The 27,604-nt window shown below is 41.2% G+C and overlaps 1 protein-coding gene across 1 annotated transcript; it reads left to right on the top strand.

The window, feature by feature from the left end:
• Positions 1-418: 418 nt before the first annotated feature.
• LOC311032473 (liprin-beta-1-like) lies at positions 419-26,692 on the top strand. Its single transcript, XM_084039274.1, has 25 exons — positions 419-560; positions 7,024-7,098; positions 9,013-9,218; positions 12,096-12,176; positions 12,983-13,096; positions 13,197-13,307; positions 15,528-15,620; positions 17,580-17,697; positions 18,639-18,700; positions 18,803-18,869; positions 20,113-20,231; positions 20,437-20,510; positions 21,479-21,533; positions 21,887-22,031; positions 22,859-22,994; positions 23,075-23,197; positions 23,289-23,439; positions 23,644-23,755; positions 23,838-23,926; positions 24,040-24,162; positions 24,263-24,388; positions 24,689-24,877; positions 25,396-25,545; positions 25,672-25,737; positions 25,864-26,692. Exons 2-25 carry the CDS (start codon positions 7,035-7,037, stop codon positions 25,939-25,941), a joined length of 2,652 nt encoding a protein of 883 aa, XP_083895400.1. The 5' UTR covers positions 419-560; positions 7,024-7,034; the 3' UTR covers positions 25,942-26,692.
• Positions 26,693-27,604: the final 912 nt, after the last annotated feature.

Below are 27,604 nucleotides of genomic sequence, written 5' to 3'. Positions count from 1 at the left end.
GTTAAGAGATAACAAAGAGTCCAGATTGATGTCCACTCAAGGACATAATGAGGTAACAGGCAAGATTGATAATGACAAATAAAGAAGAAGATCAAATAGCGTTGAGATTTAGGCAGCTTGTTGTATAAGATATTCTGTTTCATTTACAGAGAATGTTGTACAGCATCCCACACTGAGACAAACTGCTGATACAAGACTGTTTAAATAATACAATTAACTTGACTTGCCACAGGGCTGTAGTTACCAACCTGATCTATGTCAAACAATTAATCAATAAAATAAATGGTGATAAGGGTTATGATTGTGTTTTCTTGTATCAGTTTAAACCCTTCGACTGTGTGCTTTTATTTTGAAGGCCCGATCTCCGGAAGTGTCCTTGCTGTCTCTTTAGCTTGACGCCGCTCCGATTTAGTTTGAATAGTAAATTGTTTGGATGAAAAGTTCAGCTTGCAGAGAAATGGGAAGGTGAACGCTAACCATGAAGCTCCCGTGAAAAGCGCTGGAGTAAAGCCACCGGAGACTGTAGGATCCCTTCTTTTACATTTCCTGCTCGAAAAACGGTAAGTTAACCCGAAGTCTAGTGGACGTTAATAACGGCGTTGGTTTTAACGGATTGGTTGTCAGAATTCCATTCAGCTGCTAGCTTAACTGCGTTAACTCGCCAATAAAACTTGTTTTTCCGTTGTACTCTTTTTAATTGAAGGTAACGTAACTAGATGCAACATGTTTGTGTTAGCTAACGCAACAAAAACTAACACAGAGTTTTATTTAGCTCATTTACACTTGTTAATGTTTTGGGAAACGTTATCTTGTATATTTATTTCTACGGCAACCGTTAATTTGTGGTGATTTAAAATATATTGGAGTGCAGTTACTGAAGTATTTTGTTTACTTCTGTTAAATGTATCATTCTTGCTTTCATATCACGAAAACAAATCTATAGATAACATCCTTGGAACTTATTATTATTATATTATTAAATGTATTATATGGGTTTGTTTACGGCAGACTCTATTCAACAAAGGCATACAGAAAAGCAGACAAATATATAACCTGCTATTTCACATAATTACATATGGCACCCACAGAAAATAACAAAGAAAAATGAAATGAGAGAACATATCCTCTCTACCATTAAGTTGAATTATGCTACTTTTGTATTTGCTAATTTATACCTCACATGTCAATTAATGTACGAGCCAAATCATGAATCACTGTGGTCAGCTTGGAGTTCGGCTCCCAAGCACATTTATTGTTTAAAAGTCAGTAGCAGCCAACACAAAGCCAGCAGTCAAAAGCTGCTTCTGGTCCTGCTTCTGTCAGCTTCTTCCATGGTCAAACTCAGACTTGTGCAGCCTTTGTTTCAGTGTAACTTTGTAGTATTAAGTTGTTGAGGAAAAAAACCACCCTCCTGAGGCGCTGCATGACCTCCTGGCAGCCCTCCTCTCTACGTCTGATGATGTCTTGGCTTCCGGGCAGAGAAAACTGAAAGCATAACAAAGGATTTTATTCCCTACTCTGACAATAACCATATTTGTATCCTCCTCCACTCTCATGGCTGATGGTTGGCTTTTTAACCCGTAAAAAACCCATGCCGTTGCTCACTTGCTTGCCCAGCCATATCTGATGTTGCAGTTGGAAGAGCTGGCATAATAAAACTCATTTCCACATCGCTCGGTGATTTGTTTAAGACAGAAATCTCCTTGCACCAATCATCTTGTCTCCTCAGGCAACGGGCTATTATTTGTCGCTCAGTAAAGAAGCAAAGTCCGTTATTGATCTTCGTTGGGATCAGCAGCAAACCTGGCGTAGTAGGAGCAGCATGGCAGAGTCCCCAGACTTTCTAGTTTTTGGATTTTTATTTTCCTTCAAGCCACGTGTCAGAGAAATAGACGGATCTCAGCCACCTTTTCCCCTGACATTTGCATTCCTGGCATTCTTGGTACAGTGCTCTTGTGGTGGTGTATTTTGAAAGAAGGGCGGTGTCACTTTAAAGTCACATGACATGCTTCTGAAATTAAAATCTCAACTAAATCCAAAAGATTTGTCACACAGGAATATAATGAAATGGCTCAGTCGTGTATATATGAGTGGCTTTTTGAATATTTCAGCTTTTTGTTTTGTTAGTGCAGTGAATGCAGGGAAATGGATGAGGGGAAGACATCCCTCTAGAATGTGCCAGGAAATGCTTCCTGACAGGACTGAGTGACGGTCTTCCTGAGTGTAGGGATACCTCTGTGTTTATGGTTTCATTCATTGTAGATTTTACTTTTCCTCTGAAACTCATTTTACAGCAGCAACTTTAGAAGTATGCTCTAAATAAGGGAAAGGGCTGCTTCTGTGCTAAGACCTTGATAAGAAAAGCGATGAATGTCAGTTTTTCTTGGCTGACTGTGATTTCTTACTCAGTCCCTCTAGCCCTTTCACAATCCTCTGTATTATTCCCCCCCCTCCAATGGGATTTCTGTACTCTGATGTAGGCTAGTTGAGGGCCACATGGAAAACTGCAATAACTTGAGATCAGTGTGGCGGTGCTATCATGTGAGTCTCTGAGAGACAAAGAGTTGTTTGTGCAGGGTCTTGGTGCAGTTTAATGTCTAGGCTGTCGTTTCTGTCAAACAGTCTGACCTCATAGCAGACCAGCCTACAGAACCATCTCTCTGGGGGAGTGTAAACAAAGTCAGGGTGTTTGACTGGTGGTTGGACTTCATGTGGGCTCCAGTCCCACACGTCACGCCTTGTGCCCACAACATTACATCTTCGAGTACTACTCTAACTATTACTGTTGTATTGCAACTAACTGAGCTGAAACAATCAGTCAGTTCACTTCGATAACCGATTTCTAATTTGAGTCATTTTTCAAGAAAATCTGTCAAACTTTCCGTGGCTCTTATTTCTCCAGTGTGAGACTTTGCCAAATGTATTGGTCTTATATGATAGTGCACTAAACATATTTGAAATTTGGAACGTTAAACAGAAAAAACAACACATTTGTGTTGTCCTTGGGCCCTGGGAGCTTGTCATTTGGCATTTTGTAACATTTTATAAACATAAGAAATAGTTAGAAAAAGCAATCGGCAGAAGTTGAAGTGTCAGTTGCAGCCCTAAATTAGATACAGTACTGTTCTTTAGAAATTCTTGCTGAGGTCAAAATATCTTTTGCAGGAAAGAGTGTTGTGTATTATTGTATGAGAGCTTCCAGAAAACTCCACTCATGGTGCCATACAGTGTAATTGTTCTCGGCTGAATTCAGTTATCTTGGCAGCTCAGATAGCAAGGCTTTCTAAACTGAAACACAAGTGCATCGGTGGCTTCTGGATGCAGTAATGAACTCTGACCTTGTCATATTTCTCATGATAATAATTTGGACAACTGTATTGAGTAAAGGATAGGCAGGATAAGATAGTGTTTAAGGTTCTTTATGAATGAGAAACAGCTCTGTATAATAATTCAAATTAGGTTTTTAGTTTCAAATTAAGTTTTTTAATGCTGTCAAAACCAAAACATTTGTATTCATCACTGTTTTCTGATATTTTGTCAGCCGAATTGGTTTATTGAGCAAATACTCTGCAGATTCATCAATAATGGAAAACATTTGCTGCTCCTGCTCTAATCGTTTGTTAGTGGTGTTTTGATTCATACTCGTGATATAAAGCCTGAGGCAGTTTCACAAACGGTGTAATATAATTGTATATTTCACCCAAAAAAGCAGCAGCGTCTGCTATGATTATACTATGAGCGGTAACTGTACTACAACAGCTTATGCTGCTTCTATTGCTATTCTGAGCCAGCTCACTTCTCAAATGCACATCTGTACCACAGCTGGAAGTGAGCTATTGGAGTGTTTGAGGCACCAGCAGAGTGTGTTTGTGTATTTACAAATGTGTGTGTCAGAGCCCGACCACTCAGCACAGGGTCAAGTAATCCCAGCCTATTTTCTTTACTGATGCATTGTCCCTCCCCCTCCATACCTCTTACTCCACATCTGGTTGATGTTAAAACCACCCAACAGTCAAGTCAGGTTTGTCTTTCTATGAAAACGACTTGGAAATATCACTTCTTCTCATTTAGAAGGATGGCATTGATGCCTTTTTAACAGGTTTGTATGAATCGTCGACAGAGAATACGTTTATTGTGAGCACCAAGCCTCAAATATTGTGCTTTCAGAACATGCGATGGCTACAATTTATAATGGTTATAGTTTTGCTCAAAAAGTCAATTCCAAGAAGCCGTCAGTAGTCATTTTTTGGACAAAAATGAATGGAGGTCTATGGCACAGGGCAATATGCTACATGAGGCTTTGGCTACACAATACTTGTTAGTAGGGTCAATTTATTGTATGTTTTGGTCTTTATTGACAAATGGAAAAATGCCAGATGCCTTATGTGACTTAGGTCCTCTGGGTGTTGTCTGATGAATGGAGGAAGGGAGGTGAAGAGAGGTCAGCGGAGATGTCAGTACCAGGCGTTAGTGGTTTAGGGATAACCAACCTGCTCAGGAATGTGTGTAGTGCTCGCTCCTACACTGTGGCGTCATCAATCACCATTACAGACACTTCTTCACATGGCTGGAGAGATGGACCCTCATCCGGGGGCTTTTCTCTCAAGGCTTTAGTCAGAAAATTCTTCACGGATGACCTGCCCAACAACTGATGAGAAAAGTTGTTGGGGAAAAAATGGGAAAATATCTTGGCCTGGCATTTTAAAGGGCTTCGTTTAATGAGATTCAAGAATGGACGGATTAGATCATGTGGAAAGTTTCAATGTCATTTTCTGCCACGTGACCAGCTCACGTAATTCCTGGTTTGATTCTGGCATAAATACAAACTAAATTCTAAATTGCACACAGGCCGATGAGATGCCCCGTTTTCCACTGAATAGAATTTCTCATGAAACTCATAATACCAATTTTGATGTGGCTTTTATCACAAGACTGCAGAGACAGTCTCAATTATGGAAACACACTGTGATTTGTATCTTTCATAATGTTTTCATCCTACTTTTCTCCACCCCCGTGGACGCACTAGACTGTAAGATAGTGGAGCAGAGAATAAGATACACACACTAGTTTTTTCTCTCTCCATGCCATTTCATGTTTTGTGTATTCAAACAGAGAAGAAATATATTTGGATTCTCAACAAAAAAAAAAGAGAAACAAGCTTTAGGTTTCTCCCATTGGGGGAAACAAGCAGCTGACCAAACACAGCTTCCACCCTGGTGAGAGTGAGTGATGGTTTTCCATCAAACTCTTGAAATGCCTGTGGAGGAAAACGTATTCATAGTAAGATTTATATCTCCACCCTATAGCCTATGAGAATTGTAAGATTTAGTTATTTTTTTATAAATCCCAAGTATATCCTGGCATGTTTATGACCAGAAGTCCCATGAAATGGTTCATGTGTGCGTCTACATCACTAGACTTCTGTTAATAATCCATCATAGTGCAATTACAAAGCAATGTGTAAGATGATTTGCAAGAAATGTACTCCCCTTTCCGTTGAGTGCGTTGTTGAAATCAAGCAACAAAGTTCTTTAGGCCCTTTGTTTCAACAGCAGAGCCCAGCCCCCAGCTCATATTGAGACCATTGGTTTAATTACACTCTTAATGCCCATGTTTTACCCTGCTGGGTGTGACACTGTGACCCCTCCAAGGGAGGAAATGAAGTAAACCATGCAGCCCCTGCCCCCCCCCTACCACGGGACTTCTGAACAAGTACAGCCACTGTTTTTATGTTATTAGATCTGGGCATTAGTTCCCCTCTCCACATACTGTCTACTAGCTCAGCCCCTTTTAAATCCGATTTAGTCTGAAGTCAGAAGTGGTCAGTGCAAGTAAAGGAGAGACAAGTGTTTGAATTCAGCTGTCTTTGAGATACTGTCCAACGTTGTTATGGGAGTTTGAGATGCCAAGCATGCCGATGCTACGAGGCCTCAGACCCCTGGGAGAATAGTGCCATTATTCTGGATAAGATCCCGCCCATGCACCCATGACTGCCCGAACGCTGGAAAATAAGGCTTGCTAGGTAATAAGTCCTGGAGATCACTTTGTTTTTTGTCTCTCGGGGAGCCTGTTTTTTGTGCTGCAGACTGCAGGGTTAATTTGATTCAGCAGTCATTTGAAAGGGAAAATTGGGAGCTTGTACGATAACAGGATTAGAGATGGCACTTGTGTTGTTTTTTTCCAGATGGAAATGTGAAAACATAGAGGCATGTTTTTGTAGTTTACAACTGAGGCTTATACGATAGCAAAGCAATCAGCTCACAATTATGAAAACCAATGTGCTGTGTGGACAAGAATATTCAGTTTATGATCTCATTTGACAAAGAAAAGAAGGCGATCCTCACAGTTGAGAATCAGGAATTACATCATCAGTCTCTACTTTATGTTGCACATTAATTACATTTGTTTACATGTCGCTCATTTCACTACCTACTGCTAGGTAGATGCTCTTTTTGCTTCACATACATTAGTTCAGAAAGTGTTACGGGAAACTGTCATTATTGGCAGCTGAATATCAAGCTAATCACTTCTGTGCTTCCTTTCTATTTAAAGATCCCAAAATATCTAGATTTTTGTCTGAAGAGGCTTTTGACTGAGGTGATCTGTTGTGGTCTTTGGTTTTGTTTAATTTAATTGAGATAATCTCATCTCATGTTCATTTTTATTGGTTGATATGGAGCAATCATGAAAATGTACTGTAGATGATCACATTTGAATTTGTCTAAGCGTGTTAAGGGATAAAATACTAATATCTTGTCCTGTTTTTCATTTTTTTGGAAGATGTCTTGTTTTCTGGTTTGAATCAACCATTAGGCTTTGTTAATTCTTCTTTTAGTTGAATCACTTCTATAAACACATATTTAAGGTTTGTTTGAGAATGATAAAATGTTATGTCTGTACAGTGGTTGAATTTAAATAGTTATTCTTTAATGTCTGATCTTTGGTGGAGTTCTTTATGGATCCATCGGGTCTTTCCCCTCTTGTTTATTTATTCTAACACTCTTCTTTCTTCTCTCTTTTCAGATCCATTGAAAATGATGTCCGACGCCAGCGATATGTTGGCAGCAGCCTTGGAGCAAATGGATGGGATCATAGCAGGTAAACCACACTGTACACTTGGACTTTAAGACCATAGCCCTTTTTTTAAGTGGGCATGGCGTACTATGGGGTCTAGCCACATCTGGAAACCATCGAATTGCAAGTTGGGATTACTACGTCCTGTGGAGGGTAACACAATGTGCCCTTCTCCTTCCACTACCTGCAGTTAAATGGTATCCCCCTGAATATACATACATTCTGTAATAATGCTGAATGTGTGCTTCTGGATCAGTGGCCAGTTCTGTCTCCACTGCATTCCTCCAACATGAGAAATGAAAGAAAGTTTCCATTGTCCCCGCAATGACGGAAACTAATGATTATTCCAGCTGAGTTTGGAATACAAACTCCTGCTGGGGAACTTTTGGCCACTGCTGATGAACAGAGCAGGCTTCGCTTTCAGAGTGCCCACTTTTCCGCTGATGTGTGTAATTATAGCCCTGACCTTTCCAATGGGAGCAAGGCAGCTGATCACATGACATCCCCCAGTCCCCGCTGTTTCCGCAGAAACCACAGCCGTCATCGAGCCACACTCCCCCGCTACTGTGGGGAAGCCACGATTGTTTGGATATTTATTTATTTGGTCCCCTCTTTGTCACCTTTGGACGTCTTCGTTATGGCTGACATTTTAGACAGATGGTGCGGCGTAGGCAGCAGCACACGACAGGAACATCATGCACTCGAGTTCAGCCAACACACTGCTGCATGTGCTTCCAACAAAAATCTGAAAATATGGCTCAAACAGATACAGGAGAAGATTTAATCAGCAGTAATTGGTTATACTGTGTCGCATGATGTTGGATAAGAAGTCCTATAATCATTTGCGTGCGTGTGTGCGGTGGAGAGAATACCAATAAGTTGCTAAGTATAGTTATTATGCTGCTATTTTGTGAAAACATTAACTTAATTAATGCAAAAAGCTAGTCTGTCCTCAGGGAAAAACTGAATGTTCTGAGTGGAAATTAAGTATGATACAAATCTTAACAATAATGATGAAAGTACAAAATTTACTAAAGTGAATAAACGTTCCTTTATTTTTTAATTCCCTCTTGATCTACAAGTCATCTGTAGGCTCTAGTTAGCTTCTATCTTTATCTTTTTAACCTGTTTTTGCTGCGTAATCGGTTTGACGCCCTACATATATCCTTCAAATGCACATTTGAGACCCTGTGCTTCTCTTTGGAATCACTTTGTTTTTCCATAAAATGAGATAATATTTCTTCCTGGAGTGAATTCAGTGACAGTGTGGGCTCCATGCTAGCTCTTACAGCTTGACAGAGTTAGCAGCAGCTGATAACAGAGGGTCAATTAGGAACAATTAATGGCCAAGATGGTGAATAGTGACTGTGTTAATTATTTTGCTCTTCTTTTAACTGAAAAACTGGTGGATTAGACGGAAGTGTTTGAATGCAAAGATATGATGAAGAGCTTGTCTACAATTAGGTATGGCTAAATGTGGGAGAGGAAGTCTGGCACCCTATTTACCAGAGATTGAGGTTCTGAAAAAAAACAATGAGTATGCACAGCTTTATAAATCTGTCGAAAAGAATGTGCATGTTTCTGTTTGAGAGTTTTCTATATCTGCTCTGTTTAATAGCACCCACACCCGATGAAGAGGTTTGGTAGCATGTTACGACGGACACAATCTACAAGTCCTAAAAACAGGAAACGTGCATTTGCTTAATGAAAAAACAAATACAGCTTTGGGAAGCCCTGTTCCCACCACACTTACAGGTTGGAACAAATGTGACTTTGTCAGTAAATCCTTCCTTTTTAGTCAAAACCTGCCATTTTAATAACATTTTGAACACATTAGTTTACTAGCATGCCTGTTCTGATCATGAGCGGTTTCACATCTTCACTAAAGTGTGAAATAAAGAGTGTTTCTTTTTGTCTGATACCTCTCTATCTCCCCAGGCTCCAAGGCCATGGACTACTCTAATGGGCTGTTTGACTGCCAGTCGCCCACATCACCTTTCATGGGTGGCCTTCGGGTCCTGCACTTGCTGGAAGACCTGCGGGGAGTGCTGGAGCTCATGGACAACGAGGAGAGGGACAACCTCCGGTGTCAGATCCCCGATTCCACTGCAGAGGGGCTGACTGAGTGGCTGCAGGGACGACTGGTAACAAGTTTATGAAGTGCCATTTAGCCTTGTAGTCTTTGTTGTGTGCTTTGAAACAAAATATTAGTTTTAATTTTTATAAATGTATGATGGGAGCATTCCTCTCTCTGGCACCATTAAAACTTGAAAGCCAGATGAGCTTTAATACGTCGAAAAACTTCAGCACTTAAACATTTTAGTAACAACAATAACAGTTATGCTCGCAAGCTATCAACTATAGATCAACTAACACCAACGCATGACTTAATTGTATTAAGGCACAAAAGGGAAGCCAGATTTATAGCACAATGCACAAACAAGGCAGTTTAAAGCCTTAAAGAGACATTTAAACATTAAACGGAATTAGAAACAAACGTTAAAAGATTGTTGTATTTATTTACGTGGCTCAGGACAAACAGAACATACAATAATAACAAAAAGGATGACACATGGCAACAAATGTTACTTAAACAAAGAAAGGACATTGTTCAATTCGTCTGATTGTAATAACACAATCAATTTAAACAGACGGGCAGTTTAAATAATACCTTTCTGTATGATTCATTATGCTTACATTCTTATATCCATCTCCTTTGCCATTACAAAGGTTGCTGATCCCCTGGTTTCTATCCAACCTTTTATATCCTCGCCTGACTTTAGGAATCCTGGTTGTTCACTCTAAAGTTCCAAATAGCCTGCCTGTACTTTTTGTTTTCATATAACAGATACTTTTCCAATTTAACCTCTTGTTTAGATGATTTCTTCTTTTCCCACTTTGCCACTTTTGTGTGAACAGTTCTCTCAGCCGCTGTTGAGCAGTTACTCTAAACCAGCTGATGTTCAGTCAGAGGCAAGACGAAACACGGTCACCCAGTATCTGCTTAACTTGTGAGACCCACTGTGACACACATACGCCTGTATTATGCAGGCTGTGCAAATGGTTTCTCAAATTATTCCTTCTATCTGTCTCCCCCAGTATCCAGTGATTCTCCTTTTAACTGTGGCAGAGTAGAAATCTTCCCAGCTCCCCATACACCATATTTTTGCAGGTTGCAACTTTAACTTTTAGGGATTATTTAAGTGGTTGTAGGTGTAGTTTTTTTTTCAAACCCCCACAATTCACATGCATATAACTTAACTGGTGTAACTAACTTGTCAAAAAGACAATATGATCAACGGTGGATAGAATTAGAAATATCCTCACAGACCTCGCATTCAATGCAACAGTTTACCTGAACATCTCAAACTCGTGATGCCTGTGTAACCGTCACACTCCCTGGTTTTGCCTTTGCTCCAATCATAATAAACAATTTATCCAAACAACAGTCTGCAGACTGTTATTCCAGTGTAACTTCAGCTGTTGTCAGAGGGAGCAGAACCTGTGAGAGACTATTTCCTTAAAAGCTGTTGACCTATTTGCACTTTAGAGGAGTTAAGATTGTGAATGTTTCTTGGAAAGATGGATACATTTACACATTTTCAACATCTGGATATCATTTTTTCTGAAACCACTTCCGCAGTTTGGTGAGATGATGGATTTCAGTCCATCTCTTCTTGGATTTACACGTTGGCTATTTGATACCTGATAGCTATCTGATCAGTGTAAATGAGGTCCCTGATTGTATTTTTGTCACTGAGCGGAGAGAGAAAAATCACCATGAATATAATCTAAACGTCATTTGTCCAAGTGTGTGTATGTGTGAAGGTGTTTGTTTGTCCTACTGCAATGCAGGCCATGGCTATGGAGGTGGCTTATCATTAAAAAACAACAACAACCTTCAAATGGATTCACAGACTGACTGTAGATTTTATGGAAAGATTAGTCATTAGCCAAAGGACAGCTGATTACTTGTTCATGCCAGTTGGCAAAAATGGGGTGTGGCAGTGAGAGCAACTTCTAAACAGATTCACATAACAGGACCAAACTTTGGAAAGACACACACACACATTTTTGCAACACACCCCTTTCGTAACTCATGCAGCGGTTGTCAGTAGACACTTTTGGGAGGCATCACTGGATTAAGCAGATTTCCTTTTTCAGTGGTGACGGTATTTGGAGTTCATCAGTACACGAAAATCCATTCGTTCAATGGTCCACAAAGCTGCCCACCCTATAGTACACGTAACTTTCTATATGAGAAAAGTTTACTGTGGAAATCATGTGTTTATGAGTTTGTTTGTGTGAAAACATGAACGCATGGATGCACGCACGAAGGTGGTCGCAGGCGCTGCTCATGCAAATTTGCGCTCGTTTTTGTGCAGATCTAAAAAAAAGAAGTCCTTTTAAACTATTTTTTCTATTTCTTTGAGAGAGCTTGTGCTTTGATTCATACTCTGATCTGCTTTGCATCTCTTGATCGTACTCCATTGCATATACAATTACGTCTGTTTATTGTAAAAGCGCTGTTACGACGTGCTTTGTGAGTGATGGAATTTCTATAGGAGTCCTGCTGCAAATAGTTTCCATCTTCCTAACTCACGTTGGCTAGTTGGCTGAGGCTCTTGTTTTTCTTCCCTCATGGTCTCGTCTTGCCATGTGTGAGTTGGAGAGATCAGGAAAGTTTGCTTTTGATTCAATTTTCAAATCGCTTTCATGTGAGAACACTATTGACCCTCACATGTTTCTCTGAAATCCCAATTTACATATATAACTATTATTCTCTTCAGGGGAAAACCAATTGGAAAATCTATGTGGCTCAAAGTTGTTGTGTATTTTCATTTGGACTCCTCAGCCAGAACTGTATTTCAACATGACAGCTAAAGGCCACCCCCCCCCCCTCTTTTCTCATGAGCTCTCAACTCAAAAGAAATTATGTTTGAAAACCTTTAAGTGGTGAAAAAACATGCAGCAATTGCCTCAGACAAACACAAATCAATTCATATTGTGTCTCATTTCAGACAAACGGCCACGGCTCAGAAGCAGTGTACCAAGAACGCCTGTCACGGCTGGAGAGCGACAAAGAATGTCTTGTTCTTCAGGTTAGTAAGCACAGCTCTTCATTGTGGCTGCAAGGCAGCAGAACAATTGCTCTTGAATAGGCAATTAAGTAGTATTGTGCACGGCTGCCTTTTGAGTAATTGCCACGTTCTTCGTCCTATTTGTTTGTCTGTTAGTTGGCAGAATTTCTCTAGAAATTAATCAACTGATTTCCAACAACATTGGTAAAAAGTTTGGCAGCTGGGAACAGATGATCCACATTATCAGCATGGGCCTTTTTGATAGGATTTTCTTCACCATTTTTAATACCTTTTTAAATATTTAAAGTTATTGACCAGGTGCTTTTGTTTGTTCCCTAATACCCTTTTCTAGGCAGTTGCAAATGTCTTGTATGCATTTACATGAAATGGCATTACTCTTGACCACATTGTGCAATGCAACTACATTTAGATGATGCGCAATTATCAATTCAAAGGGAATTTGCAAACTGTGATGGCATTCTACCTAAAAGTGCTACTGCAATTAGATAAAAGGGAAGGTTAACAAATCCTATGAAACAAACATATTGGCTGTCTCTCAACACTTTCCTACTTCTCTGCCCTGAATGTGGCTCCACAGCCATTCATGCATACTGAAGATGTAAATCTCATCACTGCCATCAGCCATTCAACAGGACTTTTTTCAGTCTGAATATTTTGTTACAGATATGACTTTGGATACACACAAAGAGGATGTTTTCTATCAACACAATAATAGGCTTTAGATGATTATGTGGCCTTGGAGGACCTATAGAGTGTGTTTTTGGACATCTTTTTGTGATTAATACCAGTGTCTCATAATGGTCCAGGTAAGTGTTCTAACCGACCAGGTAGAGGTGCAAGGTGAGAAGATTCGGGACATGGACACCTGCCTGGATCATCATCGGGAGAAACTAAATGCTACTGAGGAGCTGCTGCAACAGGTAAGGCCTCTATGGAGTCTCCTTACCATGGTTCTGCTGTTAAAATCGCCATCCCCGCCCGTTCAGTGCAGCATTACCACATGTGCACCTTGCTTCACAGGAGCTGTTGACCCGGACGACACTAGAGACCCAGAAGCTGGAGCTGATGACTGAGGTGTCCAGTCTGAAGCTGAATCTGACGGCTGTAGAGAGAGATCACAGGGACAATGAGGTACAAACATATCGTCACAAGTGGTATGAAAAAGCTGTCTAGGTTGGCATCATTGTAGATAAGTGACAATAAGAGCCTGATCGAGTAGTTATTACATTTATATTTCTTCAAAACATAATATAGATCTATGCTCCTCGCCCTGGGTGCCTGGTTATGTTTTAAAATGGGGGACCAAATATACGGATACTGGGATACTGAAAAAATATTTTTATTTAAATACATTTCCTGCAATTCTACACCACCTGTCCTTTTGGATTAAGTCAAGAAAGAGCCACCTGCTGATTAATTAGCTCGACCCTGCATCAAGAATGCGTCATTACCTGAACATTTCTGAGCGAGCTGAGCTGACAGCGTGCACGTAACCATAGTAACTCACTGTCACTCCTGCATGTGTGTGCATGGTATAAGACGAGGGGTTGAGATGCTGACTGAGACTTACTCTGATCAGCTGCATGGTCTACCATATAGTAGATTTGTGTATATTTCTCACGTTCACCCTGATGATCCGTCACACTGACAACGCACAGATCATAGATGCAGAAAAGCATCTTCTCACATCGCAGTGCGATTTTCACTGTGTGGGGAAATTGATTGGCGTGTCGGAGTTGCCCGCGGGCTGCCAACTGAATAGGCCTAATCCAGGCCATATAAAGTGGAGGTGGTATAGTTAGAGTTCTCACTTGCACCAACCAGCACCTGGTTTCATGTGATGTGTGACTGTAAAATCCTGGAAGCCACCCAGTCATTGTTTTAAGGTCATAAAGGTCTGTCTCACTCGACTGGAGCACTGTGAGATCATGAGGTGCAGGGTGAACTTCTTTAAGGGTTACAGAAGAGGCTTAAACACTCCTTGTTCTCTAGCAGCTGTTTCCTGCCAGACGCCACCCACCCCCACCCATGCCTCTCCCCCTCTCCCCTCTCCCCCTCTACCCTCTCCCCCTCTACCCTCTCCCCCTCTACCCTCTCCCCTCTTTGAGGGGCTAAAAGGTTGTGAGAGTTATAGTTTCCGTACACTCTGTCCACTGGGACATATATTTGGGAAATATAATGTGGCGTTTCCAGACAGCAGAAGTCTGAAGGGAGTTGACTGATTTTAATGCAAATGCCTGTATTTATTTTTGTTTCCATCTAGCCTCCATTAAGCTTTAAATCAAGCTCTAAAAAACACATCATGTCGGTCCCATCTCAGCAATGCTGACATTTCCGTATTTTTTTAACCTGTAGCAGCTGATTTGTGCATTTTCTCTAGAATAAATCTCAACCCTTCTTCTCTCACAGTTGCAAATCAGTCAAACCAGACATCACACATACGCTGTCCGATCTCTTCGGTGATAGCAGTCAGTCTGTTTAGGATAAACATTCACGAGTCCTTTAAAAAGCTGGGTTAAAAAGTGCTCCTTGTAACTCTAGATCCGTCTCATCATCATAAGATGCAGACTTTTCATCATTAAAAGTAATCTGGTTGTTTAAATCGATGGTTAAATTGCAAAAAGGCTAGTAGCTGATGCAGCATGACTTTTCATTGTGCTGATCTGCCTGATCTGTAAAAAACACCAGATGTTAGTGTGCTGTTGATGGACACTATTCACCTACAATACAATGCACAAATCGAGTCTCTACTCACAGTAGCAACACAAATAATACATGTAGGTAAGTGGTGGATGAGAGAGCCAGCTCACCCTCGCCTTGTTTTCTGTGGTCTGGTGTCTGACAGGTCGCTTTGAATTGACATCGTAAAAAGTATAAAAAAAACAGCATTTACAGAGTCAGTAGCAACAAGAAGAAAGCATTATGTGGAAGAAGTTTCTAGTAGGACAGTGGGATTCATCGTTATAATAACACAAGTACGAACAATTCTGCTGTTGCAGAACAAATTGTGAATCTGGTGTCGACTTATCTCAGGACCTTTCTCACCAACAAATCTAAGGAAAACCGAAAAACGACATTACATTTCATAACCGTTTCTCCAAGGCACAGGGCTCCTGTTGTAACACTGCTACTGATTGATTGGGATGAAAGCAGTTTCAAAATAATGTACTGTGATGTTTTCGCTTTTGTCCGGGACTCAAATTCTCCCTGATAGGGGGGAAAAAAAAGTCAAATAAATGCTTGGTGCTTTTGGCAGTAATTCTCCAACTGAACTCTGTCCCACACCAGCTCCATTTGCGTCCCCAGTGGAGGTTTTTAAAGGGTAATGTGAGTTCTCCTTCTCTTCCCCAGGGCTTGTACCAGGAAGTAACGGATCTGCGGTTCAGGGTGACTGACATAGAGAATGAAAGACTGCAATGTGAAAAGAGACTCAAATCTACCAAAGTGAGTGTGATGAAGGTCCAGTTAGCAGATACTTTATTATTTTACATTTGATTATGACGGATCTGAATAATTTGAAATGCTTTATTACATGAAGTTCTTGTGATCTCGAGTCTCTGCTTCCTTTCTTTACCCTCTTTGTTTACTGTGATTTTAACATCTTTCTGCAACATGCTAACTTGTCAAGCGTCCGAAGCTGAACACTGACCGGTTCACCGGAGATGAGGTGATGACTTTTGATCTCCAGCCTGTCCTCTTCTTCATTTCTGGCCCTTAAGATCCTCTAAGCCTCCTCCTTGTCCACTGCTGCACGCTGCTTCCCTGACTTTCACCACACTCGCTGTAAGTGCTTTCACCTGGACCGCTTCAGGATTTGTACCTGCCTCAAATCCTCTTTTATTTGAGCTTTTATTTCAGTATTACCCCTGTAGACTGATACATATTTACAGAATCATACTGTTTGCTCAAGTCACTCAAAGAGGATACAGTAAGCATTTTCTTTTTATGGTATATTTCTCCAATTATGAAGCTACAGATCCTGCAATCGATAAGTCTTTTTTTATCAAGTAGTTATTTTAACCGAAACCAACTTTTGATGAGATGTTTTGTGGTAGTTTTAAATGCATGCCCAGTGTTTCAGTGTGTCCACAGTTTATAGAGCTTTCACTGTATCGTGTCTCAACTGCTCACAGCGTGTTAAATAGAGGGCAGAAACTAGCTAGCTAAATCACTTACTGACCCCCTAGCTGCCTAATTATTAATAATGTTGTTTTGGAGCTAGGCATGGGATGATATGAAAATCAAAAGCCACGATTATCCTGCCAAAATAGTTGTGATTCATGAGATTATCCCACTAATCATTAAAATATGCTTGACACTCTTAAAATGGCACTAAAACATATGAGAATCACTTTACATTTAGTTAAGAAACAAATATTTGTATTACATACGTTTAGGATAAATAGATTTTTATCCTGTTTTTTTTTTTTTTTTTTTTTTTTTAATGTTCTCTTTTAACCTCCCTACCATGATAGTGACCCAGAAATGTTTTATCTTGTTCCTTTATTATCCCATCCCTAGTTGAAGAGGCACTCCACCTATTTTACCCATAAAATATCTCAGGAATGCCTTGAGTGAATTTCTTAAGAAGTAGCTCCACCAGCACTCAAGGTTGAACTGATTCGAATTTGATCAAATGTCACTGTGATTAAATGACGCTTCATTTCATACATTCTGGTGACATTTTATGCATCAATTTATAGTGGAAATGTCTTTATGTAACAGTGTTCTTGCATGGTGTTAAGGTGAATCACGACGCCAGTGTGTTCAACCAGTCAATGATTGATTCTGCATTGTCACACATCAACAGCATCTACTGCTCCAGCTGTAGAGGAGCTAAACGGGACTCAGCCTGCAGATTCTAGGACTTCTGAGCAAATCACGAAAATGATCCGAGTTTAGTCAGCAACACCCAGAGCATAGAAATCCTATCAGTTAAAACGCGAGCCCACTGTCCCCAAGTACACATAAATACAATGAAACTCTACTGTGTGTCTCATGTTTGTGCATTTATCATTTGGATTAATGAAATATTGCATTTACATCTTGTTTAAATCTTTAAGTAAGAAACATAGAAACAGCCTGCCGTTGTCTATTGTCAAAAAGCTCTTAGCTGCAGCTGCTCTGAGCTCTAAGCTGCTTGAGGAAGCAGATTCACTCAGTAAGGCTATGTGAGTACTGAGTATGGGTCTGTCGTTTCGCTACGCCGTGATCCACAGTAGTGGTTAATATACCGGGGCGGCCCGCCAAGTCAATGTGTGGGAAACGCTGCTCAGCAATAAGGGTCTGGGCTTTTATAAAAAACAAAACAAAACTGATTCTGTCCGTCTACCCAAGTTTCCTTCACACACACAAAGTGATGAAAATCCAAGAATGATGACTTTCCATCTTCTCTCATCGTAGGAGGAGCTGCAGCTTCTGCAGAGGCAGCTGGAGGAGCGAGAGGTGGAGCTGAGGAGGCTGAAGGAGGAGAGCAGACTGAGGGCGGAGAGCCACAACAGAGCTGAGGGAGCAGACAGAGGTGGGAGCTGTCTAAATAAATGTCTGGGATCTTTTTGTTTCACGTTGTCTTATATTACAAAAGGGTTTACGAGAATTAGACAAATAGACATTTCCCATTCCAACAACACCTGATCCGCCTCCAGCATCCTTCCTTTGCTTTCATCTGGATTTCCCCATTCATTATGTTCCCACTATCTTACATTTCACGGACAGTCTAAACTATAATGAGGCGGGTTGAGAGCCTATGTTTTTACTCAGTTCCTTATCTGTCTGTCTGTAGGCTCCATACCAAACATATCTCACTGTTTTACTCCTTCCTCCTCCTGCTGACCTTATCTTATCCTCTAGAGGAATGCCATGATTTAAATGAAGGGGAGTCTCTTATACATGTCTGCTGTCAACACACGTCCTATAGTATTATCTGATGTAGGGGTTTGTTTTGTTTGTTTGTTCACAACATCAAATCTGTAAAGCTGCAAACCTGACTGGGTCAGATGTCTGATTATTAGACTCAGACATGCACTATTTGCCAGCAGGAAGGTTTTCTTAAGGACACTGGAGCAGCGTAGAGCCATTAATTGTTATGTTATACAAAACAATTTGAGTTTAAATACATTTGAAAGATTAAGATTTCCTAAAAAAAAAAAAATTCAAAACTGGATTCTGATTGTTTAAATGGTAACAAACTCCAAACCCACTCATCTACTTCGATGTTCACACCATTCGGAGTTCACATGAGGTTGTCCTTGTAGAATCTATCATGTTTATCTACACTGTCAACATGGTTTGGATTAGATTACCAAGCACATATATTACTGTGTTGACAGAAAAGCCCTGTTTTTATAAATCCCAGTGATAATTGAATGAAGAGTTCAGTGAACTGAAAAGAAACGGGTTTCCATCTGGTTTCAGAGTCACAGTAGTTGAAGATAAAGTATTGAGTATCTGTTTTTTACCCAGATACGGAGGTGTTGAAGATGAAGATGGTGCTGGAGTCCCTGGCCTCTGCTAACGACGTGAAGGTACAGAGTGATGCGACGCTGTGGTAATAAGCAGCAGCTGAGCAGCCGCTTTGATTGATATAAAGCTCCAGGAACTGGAACATGACGCACGTTTATCCACAGGAACGCAGGATAAAGGAGCTGGAGGAGTCGCTGACCAAGTGCAAGGAAGTGCAGGAGCTGATCAAAGGTCAGACTGGGTGAAAAGATCACATTCATGTCAATCTTTATTTACTCACCATATTTGCATTCCCGTCAGCGCATCAATAGTGAATCACAGTTTTGTGGTTCGAAGTATTTTGCAATCAATTATATCTCACATAGCACACAAAATGAATCCATCTGTGTTAAATCTGCTGACGCATCACGCAGTAACGCCATTAGAGCATCACAACAGCATCTTCACAGTATTCTCAATTAGTGATTTAATTAAAGGGACTTAGGGCAGGATCAAGAAATAAGACTCAACAGTGACACGACGGCCGTTAGGGTAACTGCAGCCATCTGCCAAGCCGGCGCGGTAGCGCGCACGAACTCTTCAGTGCAGCTGATGCTGTGACACGGTTATTTATTTACTCGCTGTTCACGTGACTGTTTACTACAAGCCCTCCGCACATGCCTCCGCGGAACTACGTTGGTAGCATACATCTGCGAACAGCATCATGTCAAGCGACGAAGTAAGTAAACAAGTGTTTATTTTAGTGTAACTTTAGGAAGACGAATTGCCGCTGATAAAACCTTCGTTTTCTTCTTGGTATTACTTTTTAGTGGACTTTGTGTGGTGGTGGGTCGTTTTCCGGCCGAAGCAGAGTCCATTACTACACATACAGTACTTGAGTCCACCGCGCTTGTCTTCTTCTGGTCTCCAAGCCGTCGAGTACGCGCATTCAGCGTCATTTGACGTCACGTCCGCCGGACTGCGCGGGAAATTCGGACCACGAATTGCAGTACATCATGCAGCACACAGCCTGTTCAAGGCAATGGGGAGATATGTGTGTGGTCTCATTCTTTTTGGTTTTGAACGCTTCATCACCCATTAGCATTAAAAGACTTAAAGTGAATGTTTATTTTTTCACAAATCCTGCCCTAAGTCCCTTTAATTCTCATCAACAGACTGCAGCTGTCATTTGATCAAGATTATATGGACAGCTGACGATGTTGACCATGATTTACTGTATATGTAATTATAAATAATGAAGTCTAACTTTTCTTTCTTTCTTTAAGACGCCATAACTTTTTGTACAGTAAACGGATATATTTATCACAAATATGAATGAAAGGATGGAGAAAATGAAGACTCTCCATTAGTGTACTTTGCATATACATTTAATTCATATCACGAAGGTTTATGGCTGCCTACAAAGATGAATAACCTTGAAGAGGCTTTACGCTGCAGCACATTCCTGATAACTGACCCCACTGTCTTCTCTCAGAGACGTTAAAGGAGGACGACTACGATGACATCCCAGATGATCCCTCGGTTCCTGTATCCATGGAGGTGGATCAGGTCACGCTGGTGTTGGAAGGGGAGGCAGGAAGAAGCTCTGGCGAGGTAAACACAACCTCTGTCAAAACAATTTGCACACCGGATGAACCCCAGACTGCAGACTTCCTTTAGAAAAGCTCCGTTTCAGCCTCCCACACTGAAATAGTTTCTCCCTCTATTGAGAGCTTCTGTTCTGGTTATTATTTGTTGGGCTGTTTAAATGTTCTACTGTTGGGAAAATGTGTTAATGTTTCTTTCTCTGTTTTCTCAGTCCATCCCATGCATAGCAGTGCTCTCTGAAATGAATGACCTGGACAGAGAACGACAGTTACAGGCAGCCGAAAGGTAAAACGATGTCATCTCAGTGTCAGGTCCAATCATTGTCCCCTGATGTCATCAAACCCTTTGTCTCAGATTTTGTAAGAATAAGGTATGTGGGTGAAACAATAGCTAGATGTTTAAAGCTCAGTTTTTAACTGTTGAATCAACCAAGAAGAGTGACTCTGATGTCACTCATACCTACATTATTTTGGCTGATTAAAGAGGCTTAGCTCTGTGAGGTCACCTGACTCTGTGCCAATTAGAAAAATAAAGGGGACATTTGTCGTAGCCAAACTACGTTCCAGTTGGCATACTTTTTCTGTTTACTTTTAGTAGTACTTCAACTGACTTTACGAAGTACAAACTGTTGCATGTATTCATGCAACATGTACTACTTGGTCACAACGTTGACCCTCTTGCTCATATATGATATATATGATACCTGTCATCTGTCTGTCATCGGCCCAGTCGATGTTACGTATCTTTCGCTGTGCGGAGGATTGTGGGTCATAGTGCACACTGCAAAATGTGACCAGATGCATCTTCTTCTCTGGCATACTGAAATTAACATACTTATTATTGGGACAAACTAACTGTTTTTCTAGCAGACTAAACACTTGTGCAGTATGGCTATTGGAAGGAACAACATGTCGAGGGGTTAATCACAACAAAGTCTGTGCACGCCCACAGAGTGCTGACGAGGTCTAATCAAGCCGTGTGCGTTGCCTTCGAGCAGCACATCTAAAATTAACTGTAAATTGTCTTGATTAATTGTGGAACCAGCTAATGGCCAGTGAATGTTATTTCAATTTGCTTATCACTTTGTTGTGTCGAAGTTTGTGTCTTTTTTTTTGCTGTGTAAAATCTTTCTTTTAGTAGATTTTTACATCCGACTTTAACTGTGTGATATGTCTGCAAAGTAGCAGTATTTATACGGTGGTTGTTCTTGACTGAAACTTCAAATTCGTGAATACTTTTTGTTGTTATTTCAGTTCCTTAGTCGTCCCACAGCCGGGCAGCTCAGCCAAATCCAGCAGCACTGAGCAGGTAAGAGCAGCCAGCTCCGGTGTAAACATGTCAACTACAGACACGTAGTACACCTGACTGTGTCCTATCAAATAACATAATCATATTGTTTACAAAATCTTAAACGCTCAAGCTATCTTTTTGATTTTGATGTTTGAATTTGAATCCATCCGTGTGAGTGAGTTCTCTCCAGGGAGTATGATCTCCTCTCATCCTCTTCACATCCTTTGTGAGATAGTCCTGTGCTGACACCTTGTGGTTAAATGGTGGTACTCATTTCTTTTCTCGTCTACTGCTTGAACATAAAGGGGGAAATGGTTTATCTTTGGCAATATCCTGACTTTTCTACACTCTCGTATTTTCCTTTCTCACAGGCCAAAAATAAAGCAGCACCTGGGTCCTCATCTCCCACCAGAGCACCTAATGAGGGTTTTGGTACTAAAAAGGCCCGTTCTTCATTCGGCCGTGGCTTCTTCAAGCTGCGCGGAGGCAAGCAGACAGCCAGCTCTCCGAACCTAGGTGATCCTGAGCTCCTAATAAGCAAACTATCCTGGTATTTAATCACGTTGTTCACGTCTTTGTGCTTCGTTACTGATCCTTGTGTTTCTATCACGGCTCTGTAAATTGTGAAGACCGCGCCCGGAGTGCCAGTGCGCCTGCGTTAGGTACAGTAGAGCAGAGTGGCCTTGTTGGCCTGCAGTATGGCGGCCCTGGATTATACAGCTGGATGTAAATGCAGACCGTAGTGACTTTGCACTGTAATCATTTACCGTAGGTGTCTAACTACGGTAGGTGAACTCGGTCTGATAATTGCATACTGTCATACTGATGGAGTACCTTTTACCCCTCTTTTCTCTCATTCAGTGGTTCCCAACCTTTTTGACTTGTGACCACCTCGTCACAGTTTAAACTGTGAGCAGTTCAATCAACTAGTTATATTTTTGATTCATTTTAATCGTTTAAAGCACTTAAAGAGTTACAACTATGAACTCTTTCACAGGAAAAGTTGTGAATAACAACTCTAAATCATGTGTTTCTGTCCCATGATCTCACTAAATCATCCAGTTGTCTCTTATCCGTGGCTTTAGACCATCTGCAATGAAGCCGCTCTGATGCTACTCGCCAGTCAAGTTGTGCAGCATTTCTCATTCGCTGTTAATGAGAAAATCTGTCAATAATATATTTACTCGTCTTCTGCATGTGTGTTATTATTATTATTGCTCATGTTCAATTCCTATCTTTATAGTTTAACATTTGGTCGTAGTGTTGCATCCGTAGTAAACTGATCTGCTCTGGTTCAGCCTTTAAGTATGTCAGCTTAATATGTATGTCATTATGTTTCCCAGCTGAGACAGAGCGTAAAGGCACAGAGCACCTGGACTTGGCTGGCGTTCCTCCACGTAAATCTCACGACGGAGCCCCTCTGCCGTCCTCACCGGAGACCAAGAAGAAGTCTAAAGGCTTCAGGAAATTCTTTGGCAGGTAACATTCAGGGGTGTTCCAGCTGGATTTAATATAGGAAGATCACTTCTTTGGTCATTCATAATGCGATGCTCCTGCAGACTAAAGAGGAGCCACTCTACCTCCTTCAATCTCGATGACGCAGCAGAGATGGAGTTCAGGAGGGGAGGAGTCAGAGCCACGGCCGGCCCTCGACTCGGCTGGTCACGTGAATCTAAACACAAGTAGGTGTCGAATCATCTCTAATACTGTGTTGTTATTTTGTCACGGTTCATCAGTTGTATGACATCCTCATGCCTTCTCTGTCCCCGTCAGTGCTGTTGATGTTCCCTTCTCGCAGTGGAGTAAAGAGGAAGTTTGCGGGTGGCTGCATGAGCAGGGCCTCGGGATGTACGTGGCCCAGGGTCAGAGCTGGATCAAATCAGGACAAACACTACTACGAGCATCACAACACGATCTGGAGAAGGTGGGGGCAAGGGCCTGTTCTCCAAACTCATTGAAATGATTGTTAAACTGCAAACATAATGAGTACAAAGACGTTATTGAAGACTGAAGTTTTTAGCTTACAAGCCCAAGCGTACGCTTCCAAAACACTGCACATGTATTTAATCTCAGATGTTTTATTCACCCTGTGCATGACGTTGTGTTTTCCTTTGGCGTGCCTGATTAGGAGTTATGCATGAAGCAGCCTCTCCACAGGAAGAAGCTGCAGCTGGCTCTTCAGGCTCTCGGGTCGGAGGAGGACGATCTCAAGTGCAGACTGGACCATAACTGGGTGACCAGTGAGTGGGACCTCATATTACTGTTCTTCCCCCCACAGCTTTTTCACTCTCATTAAATGCATTTGTGTGTTTTTTTTTTTAGTGTGGCTGGATGATATCGGCCTCCCGCAGTACAAAAGTCACTTTGATGAGGCTCGTGTTGATGGATGCATGCTGCACTACATGACAGTGGTGAGTTCAAATCCTTCACGTTACATCGGAAACTGTGTGGGAACGTATTTCTCTTAATTGTTCCCAGTGAATAAATCCTGATGACTCATTTTGATTCTGTGGCTGTTTCCCAGGAGGACTTGCTGTCTCTGAAGGTGGGCAGTGTTCTCCATCACCTCAGCATCAAGAGGGCCATTCAGGTCCTCCGTCTCAACTGCTACGAACCCAACTGTCTCAGGCGACGGCCCTCTGATGAGGTATCAAACAGGAAGTCGCCACCCATGTTATTTTCCTGCGTTTGGCTTTAAAGATGCTTTGGATGTATAAGGTTAATTTGTTCTCTTGTGGCTAAACCAGAACAACATGACGCCAGCAGAGATCTCCCAGTGGACCAACCACAGAGTGATGGAGTGGCTGAGGTCTGTGGATTTGGCCGAATACGCTCCCAATCTGAGGGGCAGCGGTGTTCATGGAGGACTGATGGTGAGAGGGGATCAGGATTAGCTGAAAGTTGACAGATATTATAGCTTGGCCTTCAACCTCCCTCTGAAAATAATGGAGAAATGATATTAATTATTGACATGCACATTTCAGCATTGGGACCTGGTATACAGTATGTTAAACTTGCTTCATTGTATTTTTTACAGTACGCTTCCAGCAGCCACACTTTATGGTTTTAGACTGTCAACACGTTTATTTTGTAAAAAAAAGTACCACTGAGTGTCCGTTCTCTGTTCTGACCTCTCACCGTGATGTTTTCTGGGATGTCGTCACGCTCCGAAGGTGTTGGAGCCCCGCTTCAACGTGGAAGCACTCGCCCTTCTGCTCAACATTCCTCCCAACAAAACCCTGCTGAGACGCCACCTGGCAACGCATTTCCACCTGCTCATCGGCTCCGAGGCGCAGCGCCTCAAACAGGACTGTCTGGAAAACCCCGACTACAACATCCTCACCGCCACCGCCAAGGTCAAGGTAACGGTCTGTCCACTCGCCACAAGCTGGCGATAGCTAATAAGTCAGCCCAGCTGGCTTTTCTCTTTGTCCTCCTGCAGCCTTTTCTGCTGAACGTTTTCCACACTGAACGAGTTGTGTCACTTAAATCACACATCGTGCTGATGATATGAATTAAAAGGTTTGATTAGTACCTCATCAGGAGCTGCTTCATATAAATGAAACGGCAAACAACTGTTGTCCTTTTTCAGAATAAAAATGAATTTGATCACTTTCAAAAAATAAATAAGTATTGTTTATTATTTATTTAGATAATTATGCCAATTATTTTGTTCAAAGATTCAATTAATAATTTAGTAAGTCTGACAATCTTCTCATCCAACCTTCAACAAGAAAACACATTTGGGCATTTCCCAAAATGTAGAGCTGTTGTTTCAAAATGTATGTATCGGTGAATTGTTTCAGCTCTACTGGAAACTGGTGCAATAATCCTGAACTTCAACCTGCGTTGGCTCATCATCTCCTTTATCTTCCTCCAGCCCAGACGCCTGTCGTTTGGAGGTTTTGGCACTTTGAGAAAGAAACGCCAGGATGACAGCGAGGAGTACGTCTGCCCCATGAACGTGGAAATGCCAAAGAGCAGCAGCTTCCAGAGGGGCGTCCGGATCTACGAGGAGCACCTGGAACAGGTATGGACATACTTCCTCTTCCAGCTTCTTCCTTCAAAATTGATTTCTTAACCACACATCATCAATAGTTCCACTGATTTGTGATGAGAGAATTTAGAATGAATGGTTCGGTCTATTGTTTGGCAGATGGAAGACTCTGAAGGGACTGTGAGACAGATAGGAGCGTTTTCTGAGGAAATCAACAATCTAACGGTGAGACACTAACCTGCTCCGCTGTACATAACCAAAGGCTGTCACACATAAGTGGACAATGCTGAGTCATTAGAAAACTCATCCTATTTCATCGTTTGTCTCCCTCCTGCCCTTTCCGTGTTGCAGAGCATGCTGAAGGAAGACGAGTTGTTTCAGGAAATGTCCGTCGACGTGGCAGAGAGCGATCACAACTCCGGTGCTTGATTGAGATGTCGGGACTTTTTAAGTCGCTTCGTGAAATAAAGAACAAACTCTCCAAATCCCTTGACCTCCACCGTGACAGTATTTTCATCATTCAGACGTACAGCTTTCATGGCCATATATATATTTATTGAAGCTGTCCAAAATATAATGCATGAACTGAAAATGCAAGGTTTTGCTGCATTAATGTACCTCTTATTATTCCAACAGTGTTTTCTTTTTCAGTAATCAGTGATGTAAGCATTGTTGTTATGGGTTTGTTATTTCTCCCCTATATTTTGAGTGTACTCCTCAAGTTTTAGTGTCCTCAGCTGCAGTCCGAGTCATTTGTTTAATTTGTTAAGGTGACTGAGATTTTATGTGGATTGCTCACAGCATTTTTGCATAATACTTTTTTTACCTACCTACTATGGCTAGATGCCACTATAGGTATTAAGAAAATGTTTTGTTTTTAAAATGATGGTTTGACATTCTGAGAAATACGCTTACTTGCTTCCTTTCCCAGAATTGGGTGAGGAGATCAATACCACTCGTGTCCGTCTGCCTGGCTCTCTGAAGCTCACTAATAAACACGTTTGTCTTGTATAATCCAAACACTGTTCAGCACAAATAGTTACAGCACATAACCTTAATACCACAAAATTGACCAAATTACATGGATATTAATGAGCTTTAGAGGTGCTGCTAAGTGTAGCTTTTCCTTGCTTGCCTCTGCTTCTAGTCTGTCTATTAAGCTATGCTAGGCTAATACATGCCTATTTTACTGAGTGGTATTGATCCTCTCATCTAACCCATGTGTCAAACTCTTCCTTATGAGGCACAGCATGGCTGAAAGTAAACATGGAAACCAAAGTCTTTGTTTTTTTTTAAATGTCTGGTAATTAAAAAAGGGGGAAATGCATTTTTATTCGTCTTCATTTTTAGTAGCGTCTTCCAAAAGGGAGAAGCTACATCACACTTATGTATCCTCCTCTTTTACAAGCGTTTGACAGTGAGTCCATCACAACACAAAATAATAATCAATGAATCCAGACTGTTATAGCAATGTGACTAACCTATGACTTTTTTCGCCCCGCTATAATATGACTTTTTTCACATGCTATAATATGAATCTTTCTTTTTACATATTATTAAAAAAAAATGGACATTGGCTTTTGACTCACTCCGCTCAGACTTGGCTTGACATACGATACAAGGGACTTTTATGACTTTTTAATCAAATTGACCATGGAATGTGAGCGTGAATGGTTGTCTGTCTCTACATGTTGGCCCTGTGATAGACTGGCGACCTCACCCAATGACAGCTGGGATTGGCTCCAGCCCCCCGCGACCCTGAATACACAGGATAAGCGGTAGATGATTAATGGATGGATGGATGGAAATTGACTAGGGCTTTTTATGACTGTTTTGGACTCACTACACTCAGACTTTGCTTGACATACGATACGAGGGATTTTTTGACTTTTTAATCATTTTTTGCAAGAATTTGTGAATTTTTCGACATGCTATAGTATGACTTTTTTTTTCCCCAAAAAATTGACTATGGTTTTTTATGACGTTTTGGACTCACTACACTCAGACTATGTTGAGATACGATACAAGGGATCTTTATGACTTTTTAATCGTTTTTTTGCAACAATTTATGATTTTTTCAGACTGACTTTTT

This window comes from Eutrigla gurnardus (assembly GCF_963514095.1).
Source record: "Eutrigla gurnardus genome assembly, chromosome: 21".
NCBI classification, from domain to species: Eukaryota; Metazoa; Chordata; class Actinopteri; order Perciformes; family Triglidae; genus Eutrigla; species Eutrigla gurnardus.
This window is presented reverse-complemented; position numbering and strand designations above follow the sequence as displayed.